The sequence below is a fragment of the Poecile atricapillus genome, chromosome 2 (genome assembly GCF_030490865.1).
Source record: "Poecile atricapillus isolate bPoeAtr1 chromosome 2, bPoeAtr1.hap1, whole genome shotgun sequence".
Classification (NCBI taxonomy): Eukaryota; Metazoa; Chordata; class Aves; order Passeriformes; family Paridae; genus Poecile; species Poecile atricapillus.
Genome location: NC_081250.1, coordinates 121,178,757 through 121,194,846, shown reverse-complemented (window position 1 = coordinate 121,194,846; position 16,090 = coordinate 121,178,757). Strand labels below are relative to the sequence as shown.

General features: G+C 38.8%; 1 protein-coding gene across 7 annotated transcripts in view; it reads left to right on the top strand.

Annotated features, from left to right (window-relative positions):
- The window catches only part of EYA1 (EYA transcriptional coactivator and phosphatase 1), a 157,450-nt gene extending 148,585 nt beyond the window's left edge, over positions 1 to 8,865 (top strand). For all 7 annotated transcript variants that reach the window (XM_058833365.1, XM_058833364.1, XM_058833363.1 and 4 more), the window contains one exon: positions 6,628 to 8,865. In XM_058833365.1, the coding sequence (XP_058689348.1) occupies positions 6,628 to 6,708 (81 nt within the window). In that variant the 3' untranslated portion in view covers positions 6,709 to 8,865. The remainder of the gene's footprint in view (positions 1 to 6,627) is intronic.
- The last annotated feature ends 7,225 nt before the right edge of the window (positions 8,866 to 16,090 follow it).

The following is a 16,090-nucleotide window of genomic DNA, read 5'->3' as shown; positions in this document are numbered from 1 at the left end:
TGAATTAAGCTGTATAAAAAAGCAACACTTCCCATTCACAAATAATAGGCATTATCTCTAGCCTTGCTAGAAAAACTACCCAAGGTAGTCTGCAGATACACATTCTTTGCTTAGAGGAATGAGGCGTAACCCTGGCCATTTGAATAGGGCAGGAAAATGGGCATTTTTTTCTTGCTTCCTTTCACAGATAAATTGCTTTTACACAGCTGCTTTTTCACCACAAAACTCTCTGTGATACTTCTATCTCTTTTCACTGTGACTTTCTAAATTGGAGAAGTGAAACTAATTAGTCCACATGGCGTTTTAACAACCATTGACTGGTTTTGCTTCATGAAATCTGGGTTTTGTGCCCCTGAAGCCTTGCGGGTAGGTTCCCGCCTCGTCCCAGCACTTTGCAGAGTCTCAGTTTCATATATCCCTTTGGCGGACTGACGGGAACAGTTTGCTCCTTTCTCCTTCAGAAATGCCTTTCATCTTTGCAGAGAAATGTTTTCCCGCTGCAAATGATTACATTTTAAAAGCTATATTTAAGATCAGGGGGAAAAAAAAAAATTCCTTCTCTTTGTTCCTTTTCTCTTGCTTGGTGAAATAGTGTTGTATATGATAATGGCAAGAGTAGTCCTTTTGGTAACATTATCTATTCCAATGCTTTTTTCAACAGGAAACATGATTCAGAAAAGCATAAGAGAAAGCCTTTCCAGTTGCTAAGGGAAAGCAGTATAGAAAGTTCCTTTGTGCAATTACTTGTGTGTATTCTTTCCTGGTGGAAGGAATTTTCAGGTTGAAAGCATGTTAGATGCTCTGGATTAAATTATCTGCTGCAGTGATGCCAGAGAAGTCAATAAGTAGACCAGCAGCCCTGCCTTTCTGCATAAACTATCAATTTGATTTAGGAAAGTGCTTCTGTGATTCCTGTCCTGCTTCTTACTCCACCAAATAAGAAATCACCTTTTCACACTGTGAATGCAGGATCTGCCTTTTTAGATTTTTCCTTCACATCCTGCAAGAGCACAAACCTTCTCTGGAGAGCACACAAACAGAACAGAAGCTTTACCTCCACAAAACTACCCAAAGCATATCAATCCAGAGTGGCATAACTGCCCTGTGATGTACCCCACTGTCACGTTTATCCCCTGAATCTTGGTAGCTGGTTTCTTCTCGCCTTGCTTCCTGTCAGCATTTCAGGTTTTGTGGTATTCTCCAGAGAAGGGACAGGTCTTCTGTTCCCTCTTTGCACAGCACTTTTCTGTAGGGCTTTGGTCTGTGCTGGAGCCATTAGTATATGTAGCACACCCTTCTTTAGATAGCACTTCATTGTTTACATGTAAACTGTAATGAGTCTTTTCCAGTGAGCTTATAAATTCAAGCCTATTTAATTAGAGAGATTTTTTTTTTATTCTGTGTTCATTCAGTGGATAAAATAAAGTTGTACTTCCAGCTTAGGGGATAAGAAAGTTAAGGTTTATTAATAAAAATAATTTACCAATCGTTTATCAATTCCTTCGTCATAAAACAAGATTTTCATGTATGTGCTTTATTTGTGGAAAATCTTAAGTCAATACAGCAGTAGGAAAATGAAAGACACATTTAAAATCTTTTCATTATTGTCATTAATATAAAAATTCAACAATAGAAACCCTATAATGCCACTTAAAAGATCATTGCTTTATTGAGAAATATTTTTAGGATAAACAGTTTGTTCATAAAATGCCTCTTTTAGTTGATGTAAGTAAACATAATACACTGAGTAAAATGCACACTTCTACATTTCTGGTAGCATTAGTCGAACTATGATACTGACACCTTTCTTCAGCTGTCACTTCCAGCAAAATATTTGATGAGACAATTAAAACTCTCAGGATGTTTGCACTGTAGATTGAGGAATAATCGTACCCTTCTGGATCAGTGCAGCAACCAGCGAGCTTGGCTGTAACGCCAGGGCTCACACAAAGGTTGCTGCCTTCATATCAGCTTCCCCAGGAAAAGAGGGAGAGGAGGGCAGAGAGAAACCAGTGTAAAAGTCCAAAGGTGCTCTGGAGATGCTGGTACCAGCACTGGTGCCATGTGGGACAGAGCCATCGCCTCCAAGTGCCACTGTGGTGACACAGCTGCTCTCAGTATAAGGTTCTGGGGGTTTCTGCCAGAGACTCCATTGTCTCAGCATTTTGGTTTGCTTTGCTTTGTTTTTTGGAGGTTGTTTCATTTTGTTGTGTTGCATTTTCTTGTGTTCTTTTGTGTTTAGTTTTGTTCTCATTTTTTGCCTTTGCTTTTGGAGACACATTTGGGAAATACTAATAAGGCAGAAAAACCCCAACTTCTGAGTTTTTCTGCTTAAGAGAATTCTCCAAAGGATTTCTAATTTGTGAGAAGAGACAAAGGCTCCTCTGCACTGAGGAGCTGGATTTTACATCATGTGATTCAGGAGAACCTAGGCAAATGGGCTTCTCCCTTTGTCTCCAAAATGGTCATGCTGCCTTGGAGGAAAAACCATAAATCTTTGTGGAGCAATAAATAGAATATAAATGGGTATCCAATATGCCACTGCTTTTAAGCTCACAGTCACACTGTGCTGGTCAGGTTTGGGTTAGGAAGTAAAGACGGCCGCTTAGCAAATCTGGCAGGAATACAACAAAAATACTGTGAAAGATGACAAAAACTGATGAGTTTTCTATTCAAATCCATCACAAATTTCAGGAGTACGTTTTTTGTACAAATATGTATTCATTTAAGGGAAGGAGGATAGAGGATATTCTGCACTTTTTGGTGTTCCTATCAAAAATGTATTTGTTTTGCATGTGTATTAATAGCAGCACTATTTTTTGGAGTAAAATAGCTGAAGTTTTGTACATTTAGTAGGTACATGCTGAAAATAAAATTACTTCTATTTCAGAAATTAAATAGCTTAATATCTTAGATTATTTAATAATACTCTAATTATTAGGCTCACTAAATTTGTAGTTTTATTTTTTATGCTTTTTACATCAAAACCAAAATTTTGCCACCATATTTAAATTCAAAATGCCATCAAAATCAAATAATTTAAAAGTTCATTGATGTTTTATTGTTAAGTATCATCTGCCAAACCATTAATGATTTTTAAGAGACAAAAGCTTCATATTTACTTGGAAGATGTTGAAATAGTAGACTTAGAGTTCCATTAGATACTAATGCACCCAGTTTCACCACCTATTTATTAGTGGTCAGTGCTCTCCCTCAGCAGCAAATGCAAGATTAGAATTTCTTGCTTGGCTCAGAATAGAAGTGTTCTTCATGACATGTGTGTGCTAAGTGTTGGCAGGGGTGGTATTTTAAAGGCAATATTTAGTACATATATATATACAAAGGATCTCTTTCTCTCTCAAATGATCTCAAGTCATTTGGTAAGAGAAAATGTACTTCCAGCTCGGGAGTGTGTTGCCACTTTTGACATGGCTGAATATTTGTGAATCAACAGTGCATGTTAATACAGGAAAAATATATAAGGTTCTATATGATAATTTTGTTACTTTAAAGTTTTCATTTCATACAAACATTTATTATCTTAGATGGGGTGAAAATTAGTGTATATGTCTCATGAAAACGTGCATATATATGAGCACATATGTGTGAGGCTCTATATAAACACACAAACATACAGATATATATAGATCTGTATCAGGTTTGTTTCTCCTTCTCACAGCTCTGAAGGCTGTAGTGTAGGGTCAGACAGTTTTTCAGAGAGAAATTTGAATTGGCCACATTGAGCCATGCCCAGGGCACCAGTGCAGATTCCAGCCCCATGCAGCCACCACGTCCCTGGCATGCTTCATTTCTTGGGATTGTGCAACTGGCCCTTAGATCTACATGAAGGAGAACTGAAAGTAATTATAATCCTGAGATTTACACAACCTTTTTCTTTTTTTTTTTTTTTAATGAGACTGTTGTCATTCTCCACTTCACTGCTGTATCTGCGTAAATATGGGCACAATCTTTTCATAGACACATAAATAAAGCAGAGGGCACTTAACTGTACTTGAGATAGAAATATATAGTCAAAATAATGACTGCTCACAATTTTGGTTTAAAATCTGACCATCAACAGCTGACCCATAAACAGGGTAATCCAAAACTTGATATTGCACATGGGCATCTAGCAAGAGGTGCTGTAACTTGATTTAGCAGAAGCTAAAACTTCTGTTAAATCAATCAGTCTTTAACTCTCCTCTACTTGCCTGATGTGTGTATGCTCTGTGATGCTGAGGTTGTTACTAGGGAAGCAGTATAAAGCTGGAGCTGCATGAAGTGGGAGCTGGAAGCCAAGAATTTATTCCTATGGTTCTCCTTATTGATTTGTTTGCTGTGTGACCTTGGAGAGCATCCATGTCAGTCCACCAGACTCTGCCACACCACATCATAGGTATGCTGTTTACACTTCCCTGACCCACTGGCTAAGGCAGACCTGCTGCCAAGATGACTAAGAGGAGGAGCAGGGAGCTATGGCTGGCTGTCAGGGAGAGCAGCTGTGTCCCACCTGGCAGGAGTTTGAGAGAGAAGACGGAAGCTGCAGCCTCACACGAAAAGGAGGCAGCACTGCAGTCATCTGGTAAACACAGCATGGACCTGCTGCAAGGACAAAACTGTGACTCTTTGTCCTTGATGTAGTACCCCTACCAGATATTTCAAATTCTGCCAGAAAGAGATAGATGTCCAGAGAATGGCATGACTGGTAATTTTTATTTCATATTGCTCTTGCTGGTTCATTTCCTGAACATGATGCAAGAAGTTCATCCTTAGGAAATCTGTGAGTTGGAAAGCAGCAGAGTCTGGCCTGACAGAGCACAGAGGGTAGGCTGCCTGTATAATGTAACAGGGAAGACCCTGGGCTGTGGAGTTGCAACTGAATCAGCTAACTGCATCTGCTTTCTGTAGCTGGTGGAGCACAGAGACAGTACAGTGGAAGTCCAGACTGAAGATGTCCAGGCAAAAAGTGTTGTAGTGTTGAAAATTTCCTTCTTAAGGAAAAGATCCATCTTTAAAAGTGTTTTGGAAATATCATAAGATTTTTGTGCAGTTTTTTGTTGTTTTTTTTTCCAAAAAATACCTCTATTGTCTCTGAATTTTGTTTGTTTTATTCTCTGTATTGTCAGCCGTGGCTTATTAATTTATCTTCAAGCTGAGGTTCAGTCAGCTGTTTCTCAAGGCTTCCTAATTCTCTAAAGCAAAGCAAAGCAGAACAGAAACTGTTACAATGGTGTTTTCTTGGGGGTCATTTTATTTTTTTCTGAAGAAACTCCTTTGTTCTAGAAGCTTGTTGTGCTCGGAATGTGGGCATGTGCTGATGCATCCATACTGCATCTTCATTCAGGTCAGGAGTGTCATATCAAAGGATATCATGTGATAGGCTGAGTGTTAAGGTGTTTGCCTTCTGAGACAGGTATAAAAATGATGGTAAATGTGCAGCTGGAAACAGTGAATTTAACATTTTTTTCAAAATTTCTCTCTAACTTGAAACTTGAGAAAACCAGAATGAAAAAAAAAAAGAAGAATGAAAGTGGCAGAGGAGATGGAGTTTTGCCAGTGATTTCAGTGGAATTAGGAATTTACACAGGAGCTGCTGAAATAGGATGATGAAAGCCTCTTTGAGAAGTCATAGATAAAATGCTTGGGGAACTTAGAAGCTAATGTGATAATAAATTGCTTGTGGTTTGCCTCCTAAAGGTGCCAGGACACAAACTGACCCAATGAAAAGGTGAACACAGTCATGTTAGCCTCCAGAACACTGTTGAATTGAAACTATTTTCCCATTGGATTTACAGAATAATTTCCTGACAAAAGCTGATTTATTTTTTTTTAATTTACACAAAAGTTCTTGTTGACATTATAATTCCTAGCTTCAAGTATAAAGATAGTTCTTAATCAGATTTTTACCCTTCATGAATGAGGTAATCTGTGCTTTTTCCTGGGATTTGTGTTTTTGGTTTATTCAGGTTCCTTGCAAAAATATTTGTGCTCCAGACAGATTTTATTACAACTAATAGGAAAAAAATATGTATTTATTTTAATGTTCCGTATGGAAAAGATGTTTTAAGATCAGTGTTAGCAATGACCAATGTTATACAAGCCACTGGGATAAAAATCTTTTCAAAGTGATGTGAGCAACACATGAGTTACTCTGAATCACCATTTCTCTGTTCTTAACTCATCTTCCAGGAGTAGTTTTTTACAAGGAGAAAACACATTTTGATAATAAACAACATTTTCACTTTCTTTATCTTCTTTCTGTTCCTTTCTCAAACTACCTACAGGCTTCATGTATATGTTATTTGGCTTATTTTTATCCAGAAGTAATATTTTCTTCTGCAATGTTCCAAAATCTCTTTTTCATACAAAGAGATTAGAAGCCCCTCCCTTCCTTACGATCTCCTGATGTTTTTGCTGTAGTTCCTATTGCAAATAGATTTACTGTTATTGAGAATTTATGCTTAGGGGGTGGGTCAGAGATACCAGACATTAACCTGAAGGACTCAAGGTTTTAAGAGCTCTTTTTCTCTCCTGCAAGTGTTCTCTTACCCCTGTGAAAAACAAAGGGTGGGTCTAAATACCAGAATGCTTGGGGTTATTTTTACATGTTGTCTGTGCTGTTCACAGCATGCTATGCCATTTTGGAGGATCTCGAGCCACTCTGACCTTATGGCCCTTCACCATGCCTTGGAACTGGAGTACTTGTAGCAACTTAGCAGCACTTTCAAACCTCAGAGCCTCCTTCTGCCCGTGGATGAGATGCCTGTGTCTTGTGTCAGCATTGGACTACAGAACTTTGTGATTTCAACATGTTGACGTACAGCTGCAATTGGTCTTAACCCTTGCCCTTTCAGTAAACGGAGGAGCATGTCTTTTTCTTCAGAACAGCTGTTGGCTCCGGTACTGCAAGTCCAACGAAAATAAGCCATGTGAGTGTTTGAACAACTCATCTTTACCATATTTGCTACCAAAAAGAAATTGAGAAGGAAAAATATAATGGGGAAAAAAAAAAAAAAAAAAGAAAAGAAAAGGAAATAAGAGGTTCATACCTGTGAAGAAAAGAAAAAGGACCTGCAAATGCTTTGTAGTTTTTAGCCTCTTCAATGTGACACACACCATTTCTTCAACACAGCAAACTTGATTGCACAATGAAGACTGAGATTTTACAAAATACCAGTGGAGTAATTTTCTTATAAAGAAGGTTTACGTTTTGGTTTCTCATACCCAGGGTACTCTGTACATCTTTACTTATTTATGAACAGACTATATTTTGACATCATATAACTGAGGATATGTATAATAGGATTAAAGGCTATTATAAGCCTTTGCCTTATGGTACAGCAACTACTTTTGATTTTAGCACATTACAGAGTAGTTTAAAATATGTCTAATTTAAACTAATAGGTACATCACTGAGACAATCATGTACAGGAAGAATTTTTTGTGTAAATTTGTAATAATGAATGATTCTTTTACATATTGTTAAGGTAAATGCTATTGAGAGATAGTAATGCCTTGTTGGTGAAGAATGAGGCCACGTGTGCACAAACTTGTGCGGTGCCTTATCAATGTGTTGGATATAAATATGTAGATAATGGATTTTTTTAGATAAATTTGTCAAGACCAAAAGCATGGATGTCAAGTGTCAATAGGAACTGGGTTTTGTTCTCAGCTGTTTCTCTGCCATTTTCTTGTCTCACCCACTCTGATCATGAAAACATTGATTTTGTGTGTCCCCCCCAGGTCAAAGCAAATACAGATAAAACCCAAGTGAAGAGGAGGCCTTTATTGTCTTTTTGTTTCCTCTTTTAAAGTTAACATATTAACCCTTTTTAGAGTATTAAAAAAATTAATTAGGAGAGTCATTCCATAAAGAAATAGAGAAAGAACAAAAATATATTTTAAGATGTAACTTAAACTGGAACCTTGGTACTAAATAGCTTTTGTCTCATCCGAAAATGAAGGAAACTATCATCACTAATATTTTTAGAAATTAGAAATGAGAATATTTTGGAGAAATTAAACAAAAATGCTCATATACATTTAAGTTTTTTAATCCTCTTCCACCAGGAGTCAGATTTTCCTAAGATATAACATCCATTGCCGGCAATGGAAATGCTGAAATGGTTATAACCAAGGAGTTAAAATTTGCTTCTGTCTGTACTAACTTAAAGGACAAACCTAGACTGTGTCTGTCTGTGACTTGTGACTTTTCTCATCTTGAAGGCTGTGAGCTACTTGGTTAAATAAACTGTTAGTCTGACTTTTTGGCTTGAATTGTACCAATTCCTTTTGCCTGGTTAAATATCTTATTAAAAAGAAGCCTCACCATTGTTGGTTAATTTTCTGGTTTTTCTTCTTTCATTTTAATACAAAAACCCACCAGCCTTGAAACAGCTACCTGCAAAGCTACAGAGCACCAATGTAGCTACAAATCAACACCCTTCTCTATTGGAGGAATCACATTGCTGCTAGAATAAAATATTTGTGGATTGCTTTAGTACCAACAGAGAGGTTTTTCTCTTACCAAGACTTGCACATGTGCTTTACTTTGCTCAGTATGGGTGCTGCACCTCGTGCAGTACTCACATATGTACATAAAGCACATTGCAGATAGTTTTTAGAATTGAGACTATAATTAGCCTTTTTTTTTCTCGAGCAAAGTAGACAGTAATGGGGGGGAATTGGTTGTCTTTTTTTTTTTTTTTTTTTTTTTTTGCTTTGGCTCTTTACAATTTTTAGTCACTTGCGGACTGAAAAAAATAACAAAGTTTATCTGGGCCTTATTGTACAAAAAGTGTGTTGTGTCCACAATTGTGTACAGAATTTTTCTTCATTAATTTTGTTTTAAATTAATAAAATTGATTTGTGAACGTATTAAACAATTGTCTTGTATGCAAGTCTGTGATGTTTCTGCCCTTTGGGTTGGGAATGAGGAGACATCTCTCATCTCTTTGCTATCCCAAGACATAGAAGTTGTTCACCTTCTGGTGCCCAGCTGAGGTGTTAAATAGGTTAAAGAATACTTGCATCTAGTTTACAGAAGGCTCAGTTAGATGAGCAGCAGTTGTTTTGTTTATCAGCAGCAGCTAGAGGTGGTCAGTGCAGAATAAGGCCTTGGTGTCCTGGAAATGTGTCTCTAAGTGACTCACAGCAAATGCCTGAACTTCATGGTGTCTCTGTCATCCAAAGCAATCCATGTGCTGAATGGATGACTCTGGCAGTCAGACATCTCACTCAGGGCTACAAGTCCCATCCTCTGAGCTTTTACAGGCCTGAATGTCTGGGAATTCAGGACTGGCATTTAACTTTTCCAAGCACAGAGCAGGGCTCCCTTTAAATTTGGAAGAGTGGCAGTGACCACCATTTTATAGCGGACACTTTGTTGTACACACATGGACTGGTGAAGATGCCTCTTTGCTCCTCTACCCATCAGTGAGAGCCTTGACTGGCAGCTGGTTGTTTCTGATGCTCACTTTCTGGTCTAGTGAGACCTAACAAATGGAAGAGAAACCAAGACCAGTCAAGGACCTGCTTCTACATTCTTGACACCACCATGGAAGTTGCATGTTCAGAGTTGAAATATGTGTCTTCAACACAGCACCAATGATGCTGGAAATTAGTCTGATGAAGTAAGCACTTAATTTCCCCCTGAAATCAGTGTCTTTCTTTCTGAGCAACTAAATACACAGAAAAATAATTATTTTTTAAGGACCATCATATGAAAACCCTTAAATCAAAAACTTGTAAGAAAGGAAGGAGTCCTATAGAGTGAAAGAGATCGTGTAGGCAGCTCATAAACTTGGAGTCCACTTTTTGAAACATGTCAGTAGTGCTTGAAGTTTCCATTTCTTAGATGCTCACTGATAAAAATGTTCAGCTGTAATGGTTTTCATTCTAAGAATAACACACATGTAACTTTGAGGTAGTACCAAGAAAGTGAAATTAAAAATAGTGATTATTATTATTATTTATGTCTTTCATGACTGGAATGCATGCTCAGTGAGTGGTACCTTTGTGTCAAAAATGCTTGCAATGCAAGCCAATAAAATACTGTTAGAAATTATTTTTTGCCTTTTCCTTCAGTTTTCTGCTTCTCTCAGTGTTGAATTCTGCCCTGCAACATGAGTAGGGGATGGATATCAAGAGACACATTTCTTTGTGTCCTATGCAAAGAGAGAGGCACAGGCCTGTCCCAATCTTCCTGTTCTTTGTCAATGGCAAGGCTGCACAGCTGCCACTTTTTCCATTCTCTGTTTAACCAGGGACTGGCTCTACCAAAACTGTCCACCTCTCTTGTGCAGGCAAAGGACTAGAAGAAAATGGGAAAATCCAGGGGAATACAGGTTGGAAAAGAATATGTAGAAGAGGTGTGAGGGTTACAAGGCTGAAACTGCAGAGAGGGTCTGCAGGTATCCGTGAAGGGTCACTGAGTGGAACACCCACTACTACTGGATGGGCCCCCAGCAGCTGCTCAGGATTATGCTCAGCCAAGAGACTGAGGGACCAGTAAGAGGTCCCCCAGTCTCTTGGCTACCCTATCCCACCAACTTCATGGTGTGGATGGCAGGTTGGCCACAGCATGGAAGGCAACTGCACATAACTCAATATGGGCCTCAGGGGAGAATGGTGAATCAAGGGGGGCTGGTTGCCATCCCTCTTCTGGCTCCCCCTGAAACTCTTGCCCTGTCCCCATTACCTCTGTACAGCTGGCATGCACCACATGTCACAGAAAAGACACAGCAAAGGTGGAAATCTCTGGAGTACAGAGTCTGAATTCCCTCCACAGCCTATTAACTGTGTGAACTTGTCTGTACTATGTAAGTGCATATATACACACACAAATACATACATACACCTACATATATATACATATATATAGATATATAGCTAGATACACAAATATAGGTGACATATTTGTTGCCAAGCTTTGTTATGACAGCAAAATTAAAATGGTGTACCATTGAACCTGGTGCCTAAGTGACTTTATGCAAATGGTTTGCAATAGAAAATGCCCCTTACTCTCGTTCTTCAGCACAGCTATGAAAGATAAATAGAGTACTTACATTTGACTACTCAAATCATCCATCTTTGTAACTGTTAGCATTTCAGTTTGTGTGAGTATAAATAAACTTCCACGTTCTGATACACCAGAGAAATTTTTTGGTTGTTTCTTACTAATATTCTTTCTATATTGCAATTTCTGGTTTTTAAGTGGCTGCTTGTTCCTGCTAATGGTAATAGAATAACAGCAGAAGAAAAACAAAATATATGGATTTATCTAAAGCTAAATGGAGATATGCCGGCTCTCATGGAAGCCACATGATATTGCCAGCTAACGTGGAAGTCTCACATAGGTACAAGTTTGCTATTAGCAATCTACCCTTCCCATCACTTCACCAGCACTGGCAGTCTTTTGGCTGGGAAGAGGCATTTGTGGCTTGGGTTTTGTTTCTCATCCTCACTTAGAAATGTTTTGCAAGGCCTGATCTTTACTGCTTCCTGAAAGGCTGGCCTTTGACACTGCTATTTCCAGTCTTATGCACAGGTGCATTGTTCTCTAAAGTGGGAGTTGAATCATTTGCGAAGGAAGCTCCAGTCTGCTTCATTTTATTTATTGCCAAGTCATGGCAAATTTTACATGGAAGTGAAGTGAGCTCTAGATATCACATTAAGTTTAATAACTGAGACTGTGGTGATAGACTATATAGTGCAGAGAAGGTGAAATGTAGCTAGAAATAAAAAGACGAAACATAAATTGATTTTAAAAATGTAGTATAGTATATCTGGGGGAAAATAATGCAAAGCAAGTAGTGGGGAAGAATGCTGAGCTGTCCAGAATGGAGAAAATTATGTTTAGAAAGGCAAATTAATTTCCTGGCTCTGCCATAGAATAACCCAGGAGCTGTTAGGACTCAGACTCAGCAAAGCTAAGTGTTCACTCTCTGTTCACCCTCTCTGCAGACATTTTGTGATTAGTTACCACTTGCGCAGGTGACTTTAAACCAAGTCTGTTTTCAACCCTACCCAGAGCTATGTGGGAGGCTGCCTGCTTTTAATGCTCTTGGAGAGCCAGAGGAGCTCTGTGGGAGCGGAAGAAAAGAGAGGTGCAAATGTGCAGGCTCTCAGTGAAGCACACAAGGACGATGCTCAGAGAGAAAAAACACTCTGCCTCCCTGTAGCTGCTTAATGCAAAGTACAGAAAGTCTTGGGAACTGGTACATAAATCAGGGCTCCTGCCTCTGGGGCATGTGCTCACACCACCAAATCCAGTGATGCCCTTAGCTCTCCTCAGAAAAATCCACTGGGTGGACTGAACACCTGCTGTCCTTCCTCTTGTGATTTCAGCCCAGCAGGTCACCAAGCACCATGCAGCCACTTGTTCCCTTCACATTTGGATGAGGGAGAGAATTGGAAGAGTGAAAGTGAGGAAACTCATTGGTTCAGATGAAGACAGTTTAATAGGTAAAGCCAAAGCTGTGCACACAAGCAAAGCAGAACATGGACTTAATTCACAGTTTCACAAACAGGCAGGTATTCAGCCATCCCCAGGAAAGCAGGGCTCCATCACACATAATGATGACCTGAAAAAACACCATCACTCCAAATGTCCCCCCACTTCCTTCTTCATTCCCCACCTTTATATGCTGAGCATGATGCCATATGGTATGAAAGATCCCTTTGGTCAGTTGAGATCAGCTGTCCCAGTGGTGCCCCTCCCAAATCCTTGCATATCCCCAGCTGCTCACTGGTGGAGTGGGGTGGAGTGAGGCACAGAAAAGACCTTGACTCTGTGCAAGCACTGCTCAGCAGTAACTAAAACATCCCTGAATTGCCAACACTGTTCTCAGCCTAAATCCAAAACACAGTCTCATACAAGCTACTGTGAAGAAAATTAACTCTATCCCAGCCAAAACCAGCAAAACAACTCTCCAGAGTAAACAAGTGCTGTTCTCAGTACCAAGACAAGCAACTGAATAGAAACAAAACCATTACATTCCCCTTTACCTCAAGAAATGCTATAATTCCAGAAGGGATTATTAACTTTGCATTAAATTCATGTTCCAGCTCCTAAATCTATCTGTGCAGTCATTATTTATATGTGATTCACTTAAAATTCAGTAGAGCATCTGTGTCATAGATATCAGAGGTCTACTTACATGCCATTTGGTATTTGTCACTAATCTGGGGTCACAGGAGGTCAGGCCAGTAATATTTCCACTACACAGCAGGTAAATCCTCTCAGACCATTCCTGATACCTTCTTATAAAATGAGAGTTTGAAATTCAATTTAAACCATACAGGTTTATACCTAATAAGACCCTTCCTGGAGCCCTTTTATTTTAAGACAGAAAGTTTTTAAAGTGGAGTGAGAACAAAAAACAACCCTGAACTATATACTTAGTTCTCTAGAAGACAAGGAAAGCGCAGCAAAATAAAATTAGGAAGGTTGCAATATCTCTTTTAAACAACAGTCACAGGGGGGAAAAAGTCAGTTCTTGTGAATATTAGTATTCTTTTTGATATTTCTATAGTCCAGCTCAAATCAAATATTCTGTAAGCTTTTTGTCCAGAATTTCTCAAATACTTGCTCTTGTGCCACCTGATTTCTCTTTCCATTGCTCCAGTAGCTGTGTGAACCAGCAGATCTGAAGATTCTGCTGATCGTCTTTGGGCATTTCCCTGCAGAAGAACCAAACCAGGTGATGGGTGTGCTAAGAAGGTAACAGAGCCAACGTTTGTACCTCTTGGGAGTGAAGGTGCTCTTGTTACTTTTGGCTGTTCTTGCTTAGCACAGGCCACAGGCTGTGTTAAATGACAGTTGAGAAATTCAGTTTCTGAACAATTGTTTTGTGATTTTCTTTCTTACAGATAAGCCAAATTAGAATTCCTTGAAGTCAAAGACGGCATTTCCATCAAAACCTGAACAGAAACTGTCTATTAAAATTCCAGACATTGGATTGCCCATTGGCTTCAATTAAAGTTATGGGCAGCTGTGCAGATCTTTAACTGTAATAAGCCCTTAAAGCTTACTGGGCTTTTTGCTTAATATTGCTCTTTTTTTCCACTAGGAATAGGAGCAAGACAAACCTGATGAATGCTATGGCAGCATGAAGCCAGAGCTTTGACAGGAGATTTTATTTTGCTCTTGAATCATGTTTTGCTTGGAAATGTGGTTTGGTGTTGATCTTCCTTCCTGCTGAGCAATCCAAGTCCTGAGCTGGGACACTGGGTGATGAGAGAAGATACTGCTCTCATTCTCATGCTTCTCTTTTTTTCCTTTCTTTTCTTTTTTCCTTTTTTTTTTTTTTTTTTTTTTAACATATTTTCTCCCACATTTTTCTGTGAAGAACTAATCTTTTATGACCTTGTTCTTGCTATTTTAATTTTGTCCTAATCCATGCAATGTCCTTCTTCATATTCCATGATACTCCAATGTTCTAAACATTGACATCTGAGACAGAAGCTATTTAACACTTCCATAACAGTATGTAATGCATTTCCTTCTCTTCTGAGATGGAGAATTCTGCACCTGAAATGTGGAGAAAAAGTTAAAGTTTGGATTCTAATATTTTCCACAGCCTTCTAATTACTCCTTCATCTGTACCAAATATAGACTGATGTTCAAACCTTTTGTAGGTCTCTGGCAGGATTTTGAATGGTTTTGTTGTCTCTGGTCAGGTTTCTAAAACCATTCTAGTAATTTTGAAAACATGCTGGCAAAAGGAGTCTGTTCCACAAGGCACTTGGTTTAGTTCTTAGACAGTGGCTTTCTGGTGAATATTTGTGGTATGGTTCTAAAGTGTGGAAGTACATGGGATTTCTAAGCCCTCAGTTTCCTGGTGGGAATAATTCTGGACAGATGGTTTTACTATCCAGATGACAAACTAATTGCCAGCAATTTTGTAGAAATAAAAATCTTATTTGAAATTATGACCTAATTGTTATGTAAAAGAAGAATAGACCATTGTAAATGCTTCATTGTGTAACATGAATCTGAATATGAGCTAAGAATGCTGCCTTCAAATCAGTCTGTTAATTACACTTCCTTAGACTTGTGGGTTGACATTCTGTTCATTCAGAAGCCTAAAGTATAGGGAGATTTTGGCTCTCATAAATGGAAAAAAATAATTTAATCCACTCCTTTCTAAATGGAAATGGAAAGTAGACCCTCTTCAAACATACTTTGAATCAAAATGAGGGACAGCTGCAGTCTAAGGCTAAATCTCATTATTTCCACAATTCAGTACAGAGATTTGGATTTGGGCCTTTAGGTTTACTAATCCACCTGAATAACCAAAGTAAATCACTTTTAATCTGCAAGAGGGTGACTAAAAAAGAAAAGCTAAATAAGATGCAGTATTTTTGTAGCAGATCTGGCACATGAACATGCTGAAACACATGCAACAAGTGTTCCCCAGACCTCTAACCTGTGTGTTTCATTCCCTGTCACTTGGATTTCACTTCTAGCATTATTTGTGGTCAGTATCAGTGTGGATATGAAGTTCCCAAATGGACTCTGGGCCACCATGTGTCCTGCTCACCAATCGGATACTCTGATTCCATGTTTATGCAGAAATTTGTATTTTATCCACCCATCACCTGTTTTTCTGTTATATCAGTCAGGTGACACCATGGATGGAGCACCAGAGTACCAGCAGAAGTTTCTGTGCCCATTTTTCTCATCAACAACCTCAACATCAGGTACGCAGGCCTGGTCTGCCACAGCTGGGCTCAAGCTATTCCCAGCCCTACTTCATATATCTGCAGAGTCTATTCCTCAGCTCCATTGATTGTGGTCTTTTGATATTATGCAACAGTAATGCCCTGTGTTCACAGTTTTTGTAGTAATGCTGCAAAAACATGAAATGGCAGAGCTGTGTCTTGTCACGGCGTCTTATCTATTTTACACAGGTTGGATTCCTATTAATTAAATTTGAATCAAGTCACTGAGTCATGTCAGGTCCTCATGTCTCATGCATTTCATATCTTCACTTGAAGGAGAATCTTCTGTTTTGTCTTCATGTTCAGTGATTCCCAAAGGCAGCCTGGATAAAATAAACAGAATATTATGTATTTATGTTTATGG